Raw genomic sequence first — 15661 nt, forward strand, 5'->3', positions numbered from 1 at the left:
TCAGGACAGAAGGACAAGAGAAATCTGCACACCCTGCAGCTGCTGCACAGATTCCAGATGTTCCCTGAAGCTCTGCTGCCCATCTCACCCAGAGGACCAGCAAGGACCGGAGAGGGGCCAGCTTCTTAGGCCCAGCTGAAATGCCCTCATGGGACTTCCCCACAGAGACACACAGAGCAGGGCTGGTCAGACCCCATATCTTGCTCTTTCAGCAACTGCAGGCTCAGAGCATGGACCAAAATGTTTCCCCAACGCTTGCCACAATGCCATGCTGCTTTACTCCTCTCTGTGGGTTCCTGTCCTGCCCCGTTACAGACAAAAATCCACAACAAAAACAATGGCAGCAAACAGAGAGGCAGGGATCTGCCATTTCAAGATGATATTACCCAGTTACGGAACGCATTACAGTGCTGACATTTAAAACTCTGTGCTGGCTGCTCATGATCTCTGGAAAGGGCAATGTTTCCAAATACAGGCATCATCTATCAATTCAACAGACATCCTTACTCTCTCAAGAATTTTCCCAGTTTAAACTTAACTGTGCTGATCAACAGCTCCTTGAAGAGGCCACCTTTTTATTTAAATCCATTTGATTACCCTTATCTTGTCAGTGCTTCTGTCTCAAGCTACCAAACACACAAAAACATCACAAACCCAACTGCAGCAGAGCACTGACAGGAGAGCCCCTCTCTCAGTAAGTGGCCTCTTTTCAAGTTTTAAGTGGGTCAGGGATGCTGAGGCCTCTTTCACAAGGCAACCCCAAGCTTATTTTAGCTGTCGAACACCAGGAGAAGCAGCAGCTGCTCCCTGCCAGCAATTATTGCTCTGCAAAGGAAGCCAGATGCTTTGGGTACTGCCTTGCAACAATACCTTTAACAGCTTAGAAACACCTCAACTTTAGAAGATGCTTTCTGCTGAGCAGAAACTGCAGGACAGATGGAGGCATATGTACAGACGTACGTTACTGCAGACTGTCCAATATCCCAGGCTATGACTCTTTTGACAACAATAAAGTTTACTCAGCATTTCCCCCCTACCAAGCATTTCAATAATACGATCTACAGACTTCTATCACTTTCTCACAGGCAGCACAGAACTGTAATCTAGGAAATTGCCTTCCTGCTACACTCAGATTTAACATCAAACAGACATTCTGCAATTTCAAAGTGATGGAGCTTCACTAAACTTGGTACTTCATCTCATCAACTATTACACTAACTAATGTTTGCCACACAGCCCCTTTTTTGTAGTGGCTTTTGCATAGATTTCTAAGTCCCACATGAATCATAGTATCTTTATATTTAAATAGATATATTTATATATTTATATTTAAATACATCTTTACAGATTTGTTTAAAATATATTTTTATATTTGCATATAAAAATGACTAAAAAACACACTAAACTCACTCCAAAGCCACATTTTGGGTACAATAACCAGAGCTACTCTCACAGCCTTTTGATGAAAAGCAGCTCAGGCAATGTTTGGCAAGCAGCTAAGTTTTGAGCAATTCTCTGAACTTTTCGGCCCTTCACAAAAATCTGTCTTTAAAGTGTCTGCTGTCCTTTTCATAGTGATTAGGTACCGTGCTTCTTTTTTTCTTCTACACAAAGAAAGGAAGCTCACCTTTGAAGGCATCAGGAAGTAATGCTCATTTTCAGTATTTAGGCTGCAGAAGTCAATTTCTGCAATTCTTAGTATTACGTTAAGCCTTAAATTCACTGTAAAGTTCTAAGCTGACTGGCCAGGTGATTTTAAGATTTGTTTACAGGTAACTGCTTTCTCCTAACAGGGTTTGCCAATAGACCTTCTTTCTAATTGAAGGAGACAGTAATAGCTTTCACGCCCATCTAGTGGTTGCAGGCTGATTGCCAGCAGTGGGGTCAGTTGGTGCAGACAGCACAGGGGTTAGGAATAAGAACACTTTTCTCCCCTCTCACCTCAGAACGTGAAACACAAATCTTGTTTTAAACTTGGCCGTGTAAAGCAAACATTCTCTCTTGTATTTATCTAGTTCTGTACAACTTTAAAAGTTCTCAATTCTCCAGCTTCACTCACATGACACAGGGTTGTAACAGCTGGTATACAATCTGGAGGCGAATGAGTTACAAGTAAAATATTTTCTTCAAAATACCTGGCTCCAGTGCCATTCCATCCGTTGTGATGATACAGAGCAAGTCTGCCAGTTCACCCTGGTAAATCGTCAGGTTGTCAGAATGCACGGAGACATTAAACACAGGACCTAGAAAAGAGTAACCACAATTATTCATGACAGGCTTCTCTTCAATGTCCAAAAGTATTCTTGCATATTTTTGAATCGCCCTCTACATGTTTGCAGAAACAGAGCTTTGAAGTAGGGACGAGCAGTCGTGCAAGTTTGGGCAAAATAGTTATCCATTTTTAGCCACTAATTGCTGCACTAATACCCAGACTGCCAGACCTGTCACACAACACAGAAATCGCTGCCCCAGTCTTCCTTCCACTGTCCTGCACAAAACGAGCCTTTCTTCCACTGGTGACTTCTCCAAGAAGAATAGAGTTCAGGTCCTCAGGCTAATCCAGCACAGATCATTTTGGCTGAGGCTGTCAACAGGAATTCAAGTTAGAGCAAACCAGTAATTTAACCATACAGGAGGTTCTGCTGCGGAACTGAAACACAGACAATACAAGAAATGCATCTGATAACACTTTTCTGTGGGTTTTCCGTCAGGCTCTGCTACAGATAGCTTCTTTTGTACAAGATGTCTCAATGCCCAAGGGTATAGTAACTCCTTCAGCTGTGAAGTGATGATGATATTGATGAAAACCATTAGGCTGTTATGAAATGCTCAGACACCATAACAACATGTGTGTTTGACTTCTGAGATGCAGAAGATTAAAAAAAAAAACAACACAACTTGCCCACATTTTTGACAACAACTACATCTCTGGTGCAAAGTTAACAAAACCACAATTCCTCAGACATGCCTACATTGCTAGGTACTCTCTGTATCACAGGGCAGAAAATGAAGAATGCATCAAAATACCCTTAGTGATTTTTCTACTAAACAAGGCAGAGGAGATAAGCAGGAGGAAAGCTGATGCCAACTGTGGCCTCCTGAATGGCTTTGGGGAAAGGGGCCAGGGAACCCAAGAAGGCACTTGGGATTCAGATTTAAAATTAACTTGTTTTACTTTCTCTGGACTCTCTTAGCTGCCATCATTACCCGGCTCAGCTACCTCTGGAACAGCAGGAGCAGCAACAAGAATAGAAAATTAGTTTGTAAACTGCTGGAAGTTTTGCCATCCTCTGCTCTTACATGCTAACAGTTTAAGCACAGGACTTGTAAATTCCAAATCCATTCAAGATCTGTGGCAAACAACACTTTTGACGGAGAACATTTAAGGAAATCAGCCAAGCAACCCACTTGTCCCCTGCCCTCCCAACAGGTTTCTGTGAAAAGCAATGCCGGTAGCTCACCACGCTGCACACGCTTATCGCATCACTTCCAAACTGAGGTTCTGTACAGAAACGTGGAGATGCCATGAAGCTAGAGCTGTCATTTTTGGTGAAACTATTATAGACTACAGGGGCCTCGCTTGTTTTCTTCAGCAGAAATTACGCAGCACACTAAGAAGTAAATTCCAATTACAATGCAAAAATTATTCTGTGGCTTCCAAAATCCCCCCCACAATTTCCACAGCACACAGCCTGCTGTGTTCTGTTATACCGCAAACCTCTTATAGTCTTCTCTGCCCCAGAAGCAGTTGCACTTTGTACACAAGGACTTCGTGCAAAAATATCCTAACAATTGGTACCCATTTTCACACCAGAAGTCCTCTCTATTGAAAAACAAGATTGTAAGTTGACCCACCATACAAGGATAAAAAGGTTGGTAGAGATGCACTAGAGGTTAACACATACACATGGACTAGTGGCCACATGGACTCCTGTGTGCTTATGCTAGAACATGAAAGGATATTTAAGGAAACAAGAGACCCAGAGTGCTCTGAAGTATAGCTGCTAAGGTAGTGACTTCATGAGCAGGCTGCAGCCCTAACTTAAGTTTAGCATGATGGGATCCCTTTCTGAGAAAATGTAAAAATATTAATTTGATTGCTTCCTCATACTCTGTCCAGTCTTCCTACAGCAATTTCGTGTTTCCTGACGCTCCTCCTGCCTGCCACTTACACACACTAACAATATTCCCCTTGCAGCTGACTTGATTATTGCTCTTCAGATAAAAAATGTATTTCGCTTTTTTGGGGGTGGGGTGGGGTAGTTGTGCAGACAGAGGTTCAAGCACCCCTGTCCTTTGAATGTCATTAGGGTAAATGCCAATTTGCTTGGTTGGTCTCTCGGCCAGGAGATGCCATATCACAGCAACACAGCACCCCATACAAACCCTCTAGTTATGGGTCACAAAGTACATCTGTAGCCTACCCGCGTGTGAAGAGTCAAAGCTTCCTAGGCAATAACAAGGCTGCTCAGCAGCACCTGCTCGGTCATTTCATGATCATACTCCCCCTTGGTAAGCCACAAACAGTAATTTCCCTTTGGTTATTTCCCTACAAGGGTACGAAACTCCTAAAAATTACTATCTGGAACTCCAGGGGAAAAATCACTGCCCTGTGTTAGAAAGACTGGATTTTGACAGAGGCCAGAGGTATCTCAAGGCTGTGCTTCTTCCCTCTCTCTAGCTGAAGAGGGGGAAAAATATTATTTAATTAAATGCTTTTTAAAATGTAAGTAAACTTTATTACAGTGAAGTCTCCTTGGTCACCTTGAAAACTGCAGCTCCTTAGGAGGAGCATGTTTCTACCTTAGCAGTACTGCAGACCTTCTGCCCACATGCCCCATGCCCTGGGCCTCAGGCTGCCCTCAGGCATGAAAGGGCAGAATAAAGAATCTTCATTGATAGTTTTTCCCTCACCACAGAACTTGAAAAGACAGGAGGCTGCTTGCAACAGAGACACCTAATTTAGCCCTGATCTGGATCAAGACAACCGTGTAACCCCTTGCCATCCAACACAAGGTACACTTGCCAGAGCTGCAGTCACTGCACAGCCTGGAAAAGGTTCACAGAAGCTGACAATGTGGCTTTATTCCTCATGAAAAGTCTACCCCTTCTCTGTAGAAGGGTTTGAGCTTTTCTGTTTGGTTTTATTCTAAAGAAAAAAAAAATGACAAGAGTTTTTAACCTAATAACGTGTATGATTTATGTCCCCCTGGCTTAAATAATTTCGTCTGGCTTCAGCTGAACCTGCCTGACAACAGAATAAGAGAAGCAGGAATGAACTGCATGAGAATCTCAAGCAAAGGCAGCAGCAAACCAGTGTTTGTTAGTGGGTTACAAGCAAAGCCATCACCTTAGCTAACTGGGTATCTTCTTTATTGTAGGCTCAAAAAAAGCACTTTGGTTAAAAAAAAAAAAAAAGACACCAGAGCAAACACAGGATGCTTGCAGACACCTTTTCAAGGCTCTTGAGGACCTCCCAAGACAAACATGCCACAAAGTCTTCTGTGAGGTGTGGATCTTTTTTTTCCACCCATTACCATCACATCACAGTATTCACGCAGCCCTGGATCTAGACTCCACCAAGAGCTCATCACACAAAACCCAAGTGGTGTCCTTAAGTTTTTAGCCTCCAAGTAAAAAAAACAAACCAGCAAAAACCCAACCATACACACTCAACCCCAAGCTTACAGCTGCAAGCACTTGGTTAACAGGAAACCCTCAGAAGACAGGGACAACAGCAACAACTATCGGTGTCTCTCCATTGCCATGTTCAAGTGTTTGCAGTGTCACAGGAAGGAATGGGGAGGTAACGAACTCTCCTTCGACAAGATCTGAGTTCGTGCCACATTAACATTGAGAAAAAATAGAACTCTGCAGACAGATGATGTGGCTTTTCTCACCTTGCCACCTGTATTTAACAGTTTGAAATACTGTTGTTGGCAACTACAGGTCACTCGAGAACAAACAAGCTGGAATTTAGTTTCAAGTGCAAGGCTGACAGATGAAGCATGACTTGCAAAGCTCATCAGGAACAAAGCAAAGCGTAGGGAAGCTATTCAGTAGGTTGAAATCTGAAAAATAAGTGGATTTGAGTAACTTCTGGTTTGAACATAAGTGTCATAATCTCAGCTAGTTCAGAAACTAAAAAAGCAGACTTACAAAATAAACCAGCATTCCCAATTCTAAGAGCCAAGCATCAATTTTCCCCTATATTGTCATCCTCTACTAAGACCTTTGATTTAAACTAAGCCAAACACTCCGTTTCTCACTAAAGTAAGGCCGTATGTAAGCTTAGAAATGTCCCTTTAAAAAATTATTCTTAAATAAAGTAATAACAATTTTATATTAAAAAGCAGCTACTGTCAAGATAGGAAAAGAAATAGTTTTCAGAGTCATTTCTTGACTTCTGAATGTCTGAAAAACCCTTAAAAAAACAGAAGTAACTGAGGTAAATTGAAATTGAAAAATTGGTAAATTGAAATTGATCAAATGAAGTTTACTAGTACATATCTAGAAGTGCTTAAAAAGAAACTGTGTTCCAGGATCAGGACTTGTTTGGTTTAATTATTCAATTAATTTACTCAGCTTAAGGATTTATGTACTGGAAAAAAATAAATCTTGAGCCTTGTTTACCTGATGTCACCCTACTCTCCCTGCTTTCCATCACTGCTCAGTAATCCGAACACTTTAAATCTGCAAGAAAAGGAAGGGGGGTGAAAGAAGAATAACCCAAAACCAGTTAACATCTGGATTTACAATAGAAGAGTTAATTAACCAGGTCCTAGGTGACGTTTTGGTCTTTTCTACTTCATCTCAGGCACTATTTCTCTGCAAAAACAAGTTCTAATCTCCCCACAGAAAGGAGTTACTTTCATTTTCCAGACAAAGCAGGGCAGAGAAAGGTCAAGTAATCTAACTGGCAAGAGAGATCCAGACCAGGCTGCTCCAGCAACAACCCTGTACCCAGTCCATTACCGAGCACAGCGGCAGCAATCACTGCATCCAGCTCCACTGCTTGCAATCAGCCAGCATCATGGACCACAAGGGGGAAAAAACTGATGCAATCCACAAGTTCTCCATCATCCAAAGTATTACTCATATCTGCCCTGGCAGCGGATGATCCGCTCAAACTGAGGATCCCATGATCTGCCTCTCCAGACAACAAGCTCCTTCACCCGCACCATTTCAGCCCCCGTCCTCTCCCAGCTTCTTCACAGAGCTGTTCCCCAGCGAGTTTCACCCCAAGCTTCATAATAGCCATTACTGGAAGAAGCCCCTAGTAGTTTAGTCTGAGGTTTCTACTTCCAGATACAAATTAGTGCACACAGGCACAAAGGCATACAATGACAAAGCACGTTCCTGCCCATTAACAGTGGCTGGAAAATACCAGCCTCTCTCGCCAAAGAGTTTCTGCTGTATTGCTGTTCATTCATTTCCACGATTAAGGTTTCTTTCCTTTAAGAACCTTTCTGCTTTACTTTCTTGCAGCTGAGTATCTCTGGGTCATTGCAGGGCATCATTTCATTTTAACTGCCAGTTCAACATCAATACTCAGCTCATATTTCCGAAGCTCTTAGTTTATCTCAACTTCTTCCAAAGCGAATGATAATACATTGCTGTGCAATGAGCTCACATGCAGATGTAATCCAGAGTTGAAGATTTAATTGAGACGCTTCCCTTAAAGTTCTCTTTTATTTTTGCCTCTCCAGAGCTATTTGCCCTTTGTTGAATGGCACAGAGGAAAGCTAGCTCAGAGCACCGCCCAGCTCCAAATGGTCCTCTCTCATAATGTACTTGTGAATACACGATTAAAAGCTTCCCTCTTTCTGCTTTCCTTAAGGCAAAGGAAAATAAGTCACTTCTGTGGAAACCTCAGTGAGCATAGAGAGGGCCAAGACAACCTAAACACTAACCTGGGTTGCTGGGTACAGGCTGAAAGGGATAGAAGATTAAAGGATGAATGCCAAAGAAGAATATATGGCTCCGGGATAAACCAGATGGATTTCACAGAGACCAGGTGATTGAGCATAAAAAAACAACAAACAAATAAACAACAACAAAAACCAACTACAACAACAACAAACCAGCTCCAGGCCAGCTGGAACCATTTATACCCAGTACCTGTACACAGACCTGTATCAGATAAGCGCTCTGATCTCAAGCAAGTTCCCAGCTATTAGAAGCCCACTTTTGCTGGCTGGCTCAGTTAAGTCTGACGGTGATAGTGTGCACACACCAGAAAAAAAAAAAAATAGTCAACCTCTCACATCTGCAGCTCAGCCGTAGCAGTGCAAAGGCACTGCCACTGGAGCAGCACCTCCAGATGACCAGGAGAGCTGATTTTACAAGGGAGAGATTTCAGGCAAGGTGGGCAGGATCATAAGCCTTACAAGAAGCTGTCTTGATATGCTGGCTTCAAAAGGAAAACAGGAAAAAACAGCAGAAAACAGACGTGTTCCAGGCTGAAAGAAACGCTATGTATATATACACACACATCATCTGATCGCTCCATGGGGGAGAAGCAGCGTTTGGGCTTCAGCAAGAACGATGAAATGAAATTAAGAGAAAATCACGAGACAAGCACTAGCAGCTGGTCTTATCCCTCCCATTGCTGGGCAAGCTTTGAGAAGTGATGGTAGCACTTCTGTTTTAAACTGAGCTGACCAAAAAGCAGCACTGAAGAATATTACTTCATATGGGGTGGCTTCCTCCTGCTTCTTTCCCAAATAAGATTAGTTTGCTTATAGCTACTGGACATACAGCAGGCATTCATTTCCTAAAACTAGCCTAGTGCTCCATGTTATTCATAAGGCCTGACCAGAGGATTCTCAAGATCCCCCTCTGGTCTTAAAATACATCCAGCAGAGAACAATCTGCCATTGATTGAAAATATGCAAACTAAAGACTTACAAGGCTCCTCCTTCCCCTCCCCTCCTCCTCCCCCTCCAGTTTATATAATTCAGTGAACAAAATCCACTTTTTTTTTTTTTTTTTTTTTAAGTTCAGGAAGTTTCAAACAAATGCCTTTACGTTAACATTTCAGATCATAAACTAAGTGGAATAAATACGTCCCTCTGCAACAGCAAGTGGAGAAAGAAGAGAGGAGGTCTCTCTGCTTGCAGCCAGCAAGTTCTGCCTTGAATGGAAAGAATCCGAGCGAGACATTTTCCACAGATGTTCATGGAAAAACATTTCGGAGCACTGCCACATTTCAAGCCCATTGTGGCAGGAAACACTGAAGTTTCATGCGCGCAGTCCCCAGCTCATATAAAATGCTTACAGGCCTCCTGCTGCTCAGATAGATCACGCTGCGTGACGCGTACGCACACCAAAACCCTTCCTTGAAGCATTGCTCGACTCAGAGATCTGGGAGGGAGTCAAGCTGGAAGGAAGGATTTCCAACCCAAGCAAGCCTCCCTGCCCCCTACTGAAGAGGAATCAATAAAAACAGCCGAGAAAGAAATTCCTCCTACCACTAAAACCTTCATGTAAAACCTTTAAGGGCTTCCTTCTGCTGAAAACGCTGCTTCCATATCGATCCCCTCCCCACTTCATTCCCCGCATGGTGCCAGCTGAAACTGCTGTGGCAGCCCAAGCCCTTGCAGTCGGGAGGAGACAGGAATGCCTTCTGGTTTTGAAGTTACACTGCATTAGCATTGCCCCTCCACTGCCACACTTAAAGCGCTTCTCTGCTACACTTTGAGACCCTTGAAGTCAGGAAAACTGTTAGCAAGGTAATTGCACTATCGGGGACAAACACGCTCATAAACCACTCACCACATACCCCCATTTAACTCGGGATTTAGCAGAGAGGTGCCTTCCAGCTTTTGCAGTTACCCACAGAGCTACATGCCCCTCTTTGCTGTCTCTGACCCTCTCTCGGTTAGCTTCTTCCCTCCAGTTTTGGGGAACCTCCCATTTTCCCCAGAAAATCTAGCAACCTCAGCAGTTCTGCCTTACACCGTTCCCATTTAGGAGAATCTGGCACCAGCTTCTCTTTTTGGAGAACAAGTTTGGCAGCTGCCTGTACCGCAGGATGCGAGACAAGGGTGCGATATCTGAGCTGTGCTTTTATGGCTGCTCCACGGCTTTGCCACTTACCTTTGGCTGCCTGACCTGGTCAGAGTTTGCACCAAAGAAAGCAGAAAATCTGGGGGAAGGAGGGTATGTAATTAGGGAAGCAAGCCTGCCAGCATCCGTTCTGACTGTGCTCGTCATGTGTCATCATCATGCCCACAGATGAATGTCCAGCATGGATATCTGAGCAACTACTGAAGGACACAAAGTTCATCCATCAGTTGAATAAAGGTATTTTAAGCCAGATTTCGCTACATGGCGAGACTATTTTGGGAAGCAGCTCTCCAGCAAATTGTGCCTGGGATCTCATTTCTGCCTTCATTCTCTTGTAAAGCATGGAAGGCTGACAGGGCTTCAGGACCGTCCCTCCCCCTGCTCCGGGAATTCACACATTCCCAGGGCAGTGCTGCGGGCTGCCTCCCCTTCTTCACCCCACGTGCCGGAAATCCTAGCTGGGCGAAGAGGGAGCGAGTAGAAGCTGACAGCAGAAAGAAGTCAAGACTGTGACATGCACACTTCCCTCCCTTGCATAGCTCACAGGTTTCCCTCCGAACCATGGATATTAATAGCCTCTTGCCAAAACTTCTGGATGGGAGTTCAAAGTGACATAATGCAAGCAATGTCGGCAGAGTCACCAAGCACCACTTTTGTGCAGGAAAGCCCCCACGTCAGCACTTGCAGGGGGAGGTTTGGGCCAGATTTCATCCCTCCTGGTTTCTTGCATCAGCCCTTTGCAAGACTTGCTCTCCCACTGCATCTGATTGAAATAACAAGAGCAGCAAGGCTGAAGCTACAGCCCATTAAAACCATATTTCTAGAAGACAAATCTACAGCAATACTCAGCTGTGACAGCGTTACTCCAAGAGCCTTTTGGAACATATGCAAACTAATAGGATATTTTCAGAACAATAACTTAGCATAACACTAGAAAAGCCAACTGGGATGACCTAGAACTGAACAGGCACTGAGCTGAGTCCCCATCCTCTCTTTGACCAGCTTAGGTCAGGCTGTGTCTTCAATAGGGTTCGTATCAGGATGATACACTTCAAAACTTCTTACAAAGTGAAGTCCTCATTGCACAGCTGCCCCCATGCTCAGCCCTTGTCCTTTTCCCTGCACACTGGCTACAAAGAAGCTGAGGTTTTAGAAATCACCTGGTGGAGAATGATTACCTTAGTTATAGAGACAACCAGAAGTCAAGCTGCTCTAGCCTAGTCACAGCCACCTCTTCCCAAAACCCTTCAGTCCCAACGTTATATGCAGAGTAATTCAGTTCATGAAGAATAAAGGATGCAAAGAGAGACTTTCACCCAAGCTGTGTTTGTGAACAGCAATGGGAGGGTGCAGGAGGTTTGAGATAAGCAGCTAAGCAGAGAGCTCCAACACAGGACACGCCCTTGGGCTACGCCAAGAGCTCTTTACAAGCGTTCAAGTCATCACAAGCTTGGTTTATCGAATCACAAGATGAAACTCTCACTCATGAGTGCACCGCCATTACAAAAACAACTCTGCAACAGTTCCCACCCACGCACCATGATAGGAAGTCAGCGTTAACACGCACCTCTGGCGATTCAAACCACCACTGCCCCACTTTCTCTTGCCCCAACAGTACACCAGGACAGGCACGCTTCTCTAGGAAAACTCCGCCAGGCAGGGTATGTTACAGACAAAGGTGAGGATTTCAGCAAGGATGTGGGGAACAGGATGCACATCTGGGCACTGAAATTCACTCCAACTCGTGGAGCTTTGCAAATCAGCCACAAGAGGCTTTAAAGGTCTTCAGCAGCAGGATACACTTGCTGAGATTGTTGAAAAATTGCCATTTCCTTGACCTGACCATTTTCTGCAATTACATCAACATGAAGGTGTGCTCAGGCAATTTAATGCTATGCTAATGAAGTTTGTTTTGGAACAGAAATCCAGTTTATATTAATACTCTTCCAAAGCGGTTGTTACCTAACAGCAACCTAGCAATGAAGCTGGTAAATGTGGCAGCAATTATTCCATACTGAGAACTAGCTCCGAGTCTGCAGGACCATAAGACATGCATTAGTAAAGGAAAAATTAGTTATAATCGTAACGTTTGGGTTATTGAATGTCTTTCTGTAAACAATTTGTAGCACAAAGGATGCAAGTACCACCAAAGGAGATAAGCAAAGCTCTCAGCCATCAGAGCATCTGGAGAGCCTTTCAATTTCTAAAATAGTAGGTGTTGCCCAGAGACAGGGAAGCCACTGGAAGAGTGTCACAGAACTCCCTCCCCTTCTGGCTTAGACACACACACACACAAATTCTATACCAACCTGATGTCTGGAAGTCTATCTGGATAGGGTTGGACAAGCCGTTCACTGCTTCACGCCACATGCCGCCCCCACCTAGAGACCAGGCAGTCACCACACAGCGATACAGCCCAGCATCAGAAATTTGGGTCTGATACATCCTGTAGCGGAACTCGTTCTCCTGCACCTTCTCCAGAACCACGCCATCCACACGAGTCTGGTCCGTCCAGTCTTCCAGCCGCACCACCGAATCCTGGTTCAGGGAAATTATGCGAGTGGTTCCATTGGGATTCGACTGATCTGTCAGTGGCTTCTCTGCTGTAATGAGGACAGAATAGCGTGGCGTCTTGATGTTTTTCGAAGACACTTTGCATGTCATCTCAAAGGTGTGGCCTGCCACAAAGAATGGCTTCAGTTTCACTGCCTCCACTGTCAGCGTGTAATCTGAAGAGGGAAGGAAACAAGTAACAAGGAGGGGGGTTAATAAATAGTGCAGCTATTTCTGCAGCACTTGTTCATCTGGAAGGTTACTAATAACCAAAATGCTTTTTTTGCAGAGACAAATCCCAGCATATTTATCTAAACACATACGGACATCCCAGAATGCTACTTAACAGCACACAACAGCTTGGGTCAAGATGCAAGGATTCAAACAAACCCCAAACACTGAACAGATGATGCAATACACAGGACATGGGATGACATAACCTCCAGGACATTTTTATTTAAGAGTATAGATAGTAGCCAGATGAGACTTGGAGCCCCCGTTTTGTGCCGGATCTGGAAAAGCCCCATCAGCAACAGAGTACAGGGACACTGACGAAGTACTTGTGACTAGTGACAAAAGCTGCCACTGACTGAATCTGCAGCACTTAGTAGAGCTGCTTTTTATTTCTCTTGAAAAGTTCACCCTAACGGCAATCCAGACATGTTGAGCTGAACTCCCCAAATCATGACAAGATTGCATGACAAGAAAGTTGGCGTTAACATGAGAAACCATCGCCCCCAGTACACTCATACACACACTGCTCTTGAAGAGGTCAGCACACATCTGCCTCCACAAATGCTCTTTTCACTCATTTCTAATGCATTCACCTGATCACAAGCCTAACAGAGACCTTGATGTGTCCCCAGCAGTCTGGCATCAAGAATGCCAACACTTACTACTTGATTTCATTCCTTTTATTCAGCATCCTCCAAGTCTGCGGGTTCCTCAATCCCAGGAATCCCTTAATTATAGGGTTTGGGAAAATTATACATCTAGGAGCAGTGCCTCAAGACAAAAAAAAAAAAAAGCTCACAGTGAGAAACTGAGAAAATGAGGAATGCCTGAAATCATATCTGAATAAAAGGGAGTTGCTACTTTCCTGGCATTGTGATGAAGAGACATCCTGCACACCCAGGTTCTTCCTTAGGAAAGAAGGGCTGGGGCTGAGCACACAATTTACAGCAACTTCCCATAGTAGCAATGTTGCAAGAATTTGGCCAATCCAGTTTTCTGGACTTCACTACAGCATATTCTCCTTTCCCCTCCTTATGAAAAATGGGTCCAGACACATCAAACAAAATCTCCACACATCACCTTTATGCAAGGTGAAACTTCTCAGGATAAGGAAAATAAGCGGTGGTAAGATTGCAATGCTTTCCCCAAAGTGAACTAAATGAAGTAATATTTATGCCCTCCCCATAAGGGCAATGAGATACTTGTCAAGATTACATTTTGCAGTGTTTTGCCTTCAAGCAGCAGTTTTCACAATGAGTAAACACGGCCCGCAAGATGAGAAACCCGGTATGACAACTTTAAATCGGTACTGTATAAAGCAGATCACAGTCCAAAGCTATATAAAGAAACAGCAGGAGCAGCATCAAGTGGTCTAGCTGAGCACAGAATTATTTGATACTCCACACCAGCCCCCCTTGTACTTCCACCCACTAGGCAAGTGGGAATGTACAAGTTGCACATTTAAGCACTGAGGGTACAATCACAATTGAAGTTCCGTGTGCAGGCATCCTCTGCTCCCCTGGGTGAGAACTCATTTTGCATCTGATTCTAGGCTTCAGATCTGTTTTTCTCATTCTGTGTCCCTGAGACTCTGATAACACCCTCTTTATAAGATGGCAGCGTTTAGGAGCCCAGCACAAATCAACTTGCCTCATATTTTAGGAATACAGCCTACAATCATGCTTTTGCCCCAAAAGCAGAGGCACAAACAGCTAACCATACTTCTCTGCCCCTTACGGCTGCTCACTAGACCTTGTGAGAAGGCCCTGGGCAAAAATCTTCCTGATGCAAATGTTCATTGTACTTCTGATCTCCATGTCAGAGAGCCAAGCTCTGGACACTGAAAAAGAAATCTTGCACTTGGTCTCTCATACATGTACATAAGGAAAATACCTTCATGTGACAAGAGCAGTACAGATGTAGCTGAGAAGCTGCAACCCTCCCTACCATCTGGGCCGCAAATGCCATACTTCAACTATTCTCTGAGACACAGGTCAGGAAGAATTACATAGGGGATTGTGTCTTGTCCCCAGCAAGGACAGACCAGGCTTTGTCCCCAGGTGTCCTTTCTTGGCTTCCTATTTGAGAGAACAGAAAATGCTGCTTTGACCAATTATTTTTGTTAAAGAAAGAAGTAATGGTAGCATGAAAAAGCAACAGAAACACCATCTGTAGAGTTTGTGGAAGAGAACATCTGAAGACCTGCAGTGCAGCTGGAGAACAGCGGTTGAATTCAAAAGGGTTAGAAGTTAGGATGCTGAACAAAGAACTGGGAGACATTCTTCTAGAAGTCCTTGCACAGGATTTTTCTACCTTTATAAAAACCCCAAAGCCCCTTCATCCTTAGGTTGGATGAATACCACAGAAGGCAGAGGCACATTCTCTTATGTGAGAACATAAGAAATGCAAACCAGAACGACAAAGGGGACACGAAAAACAGCACCCACCGGTTCTGAAGTGTTTGTTGTTTGCTAGAAAGCAAAATATAGGCCAGAGAGGTCAAAGAACATCATCTTTCCAAGAACTACAGCCTGATACCTCTTTTCTAATCTTCTGAGAATTGACAACAAAGTAATGTCTGTGTCTTGACCACTACTGTGTATGCTTGCCCCTACATGCAGCCACACACACACACAGGCAAGAGTCTCACCTTCCTGTGCAGGCAGAGTCTCACCTTTTTCTCAAAACCTCTACGTAAGAAAAGCAGGACAAAACACACCCCTGTCCATCGCACATAGGAGGCTGCAATCTGCAGGATTTGTTGGAAAACAGTAGAGGAAGAGATCCTAAAAAAAACATACCC

General features: G+C 44.0%; 1 protein-coding gene across 3 annotated transcripts in view; it reads right to left on the bottom strand.

The window, feature by feature from the left end:
• The window catches only part of PTGFRN (prostaglandin F2 receptor inhibitor), an 85290-nt gene that overhangs the window by 9699 nt on the left and 59930 nt on the right, over positions 1 to 15661 (bottom strand). For all 3 annotated transcript variants that reach the window (XM_083806068.1, XM_083806066.1, XM_083806067.1), the window contains 2 exons: positions 12381 to 12800; positions 2136 to 2243 (listed from right to left, as the gene is read on the bottom strand). In XM_083806068.1, the coding sequence (XP_083662194.1) occupies positions 2136 to 2243; positions 12381 to 12800 (528 nt within the window). The remainder of the gene's footprint in view (positions 1 to 2135; positions 2244 to 12380; positions 12801 to 15661) is intronic.

The sequence above is a fragment of the Anser anser genome (assembly GCF_964211835.1).
Source record: "Anser anser genome assembly, chromosome: 1".
NCBI lineage: Eukaryota > Metazoa > Chordata > Aves > Anseriformes > Anatidae > Anser > Anser anser.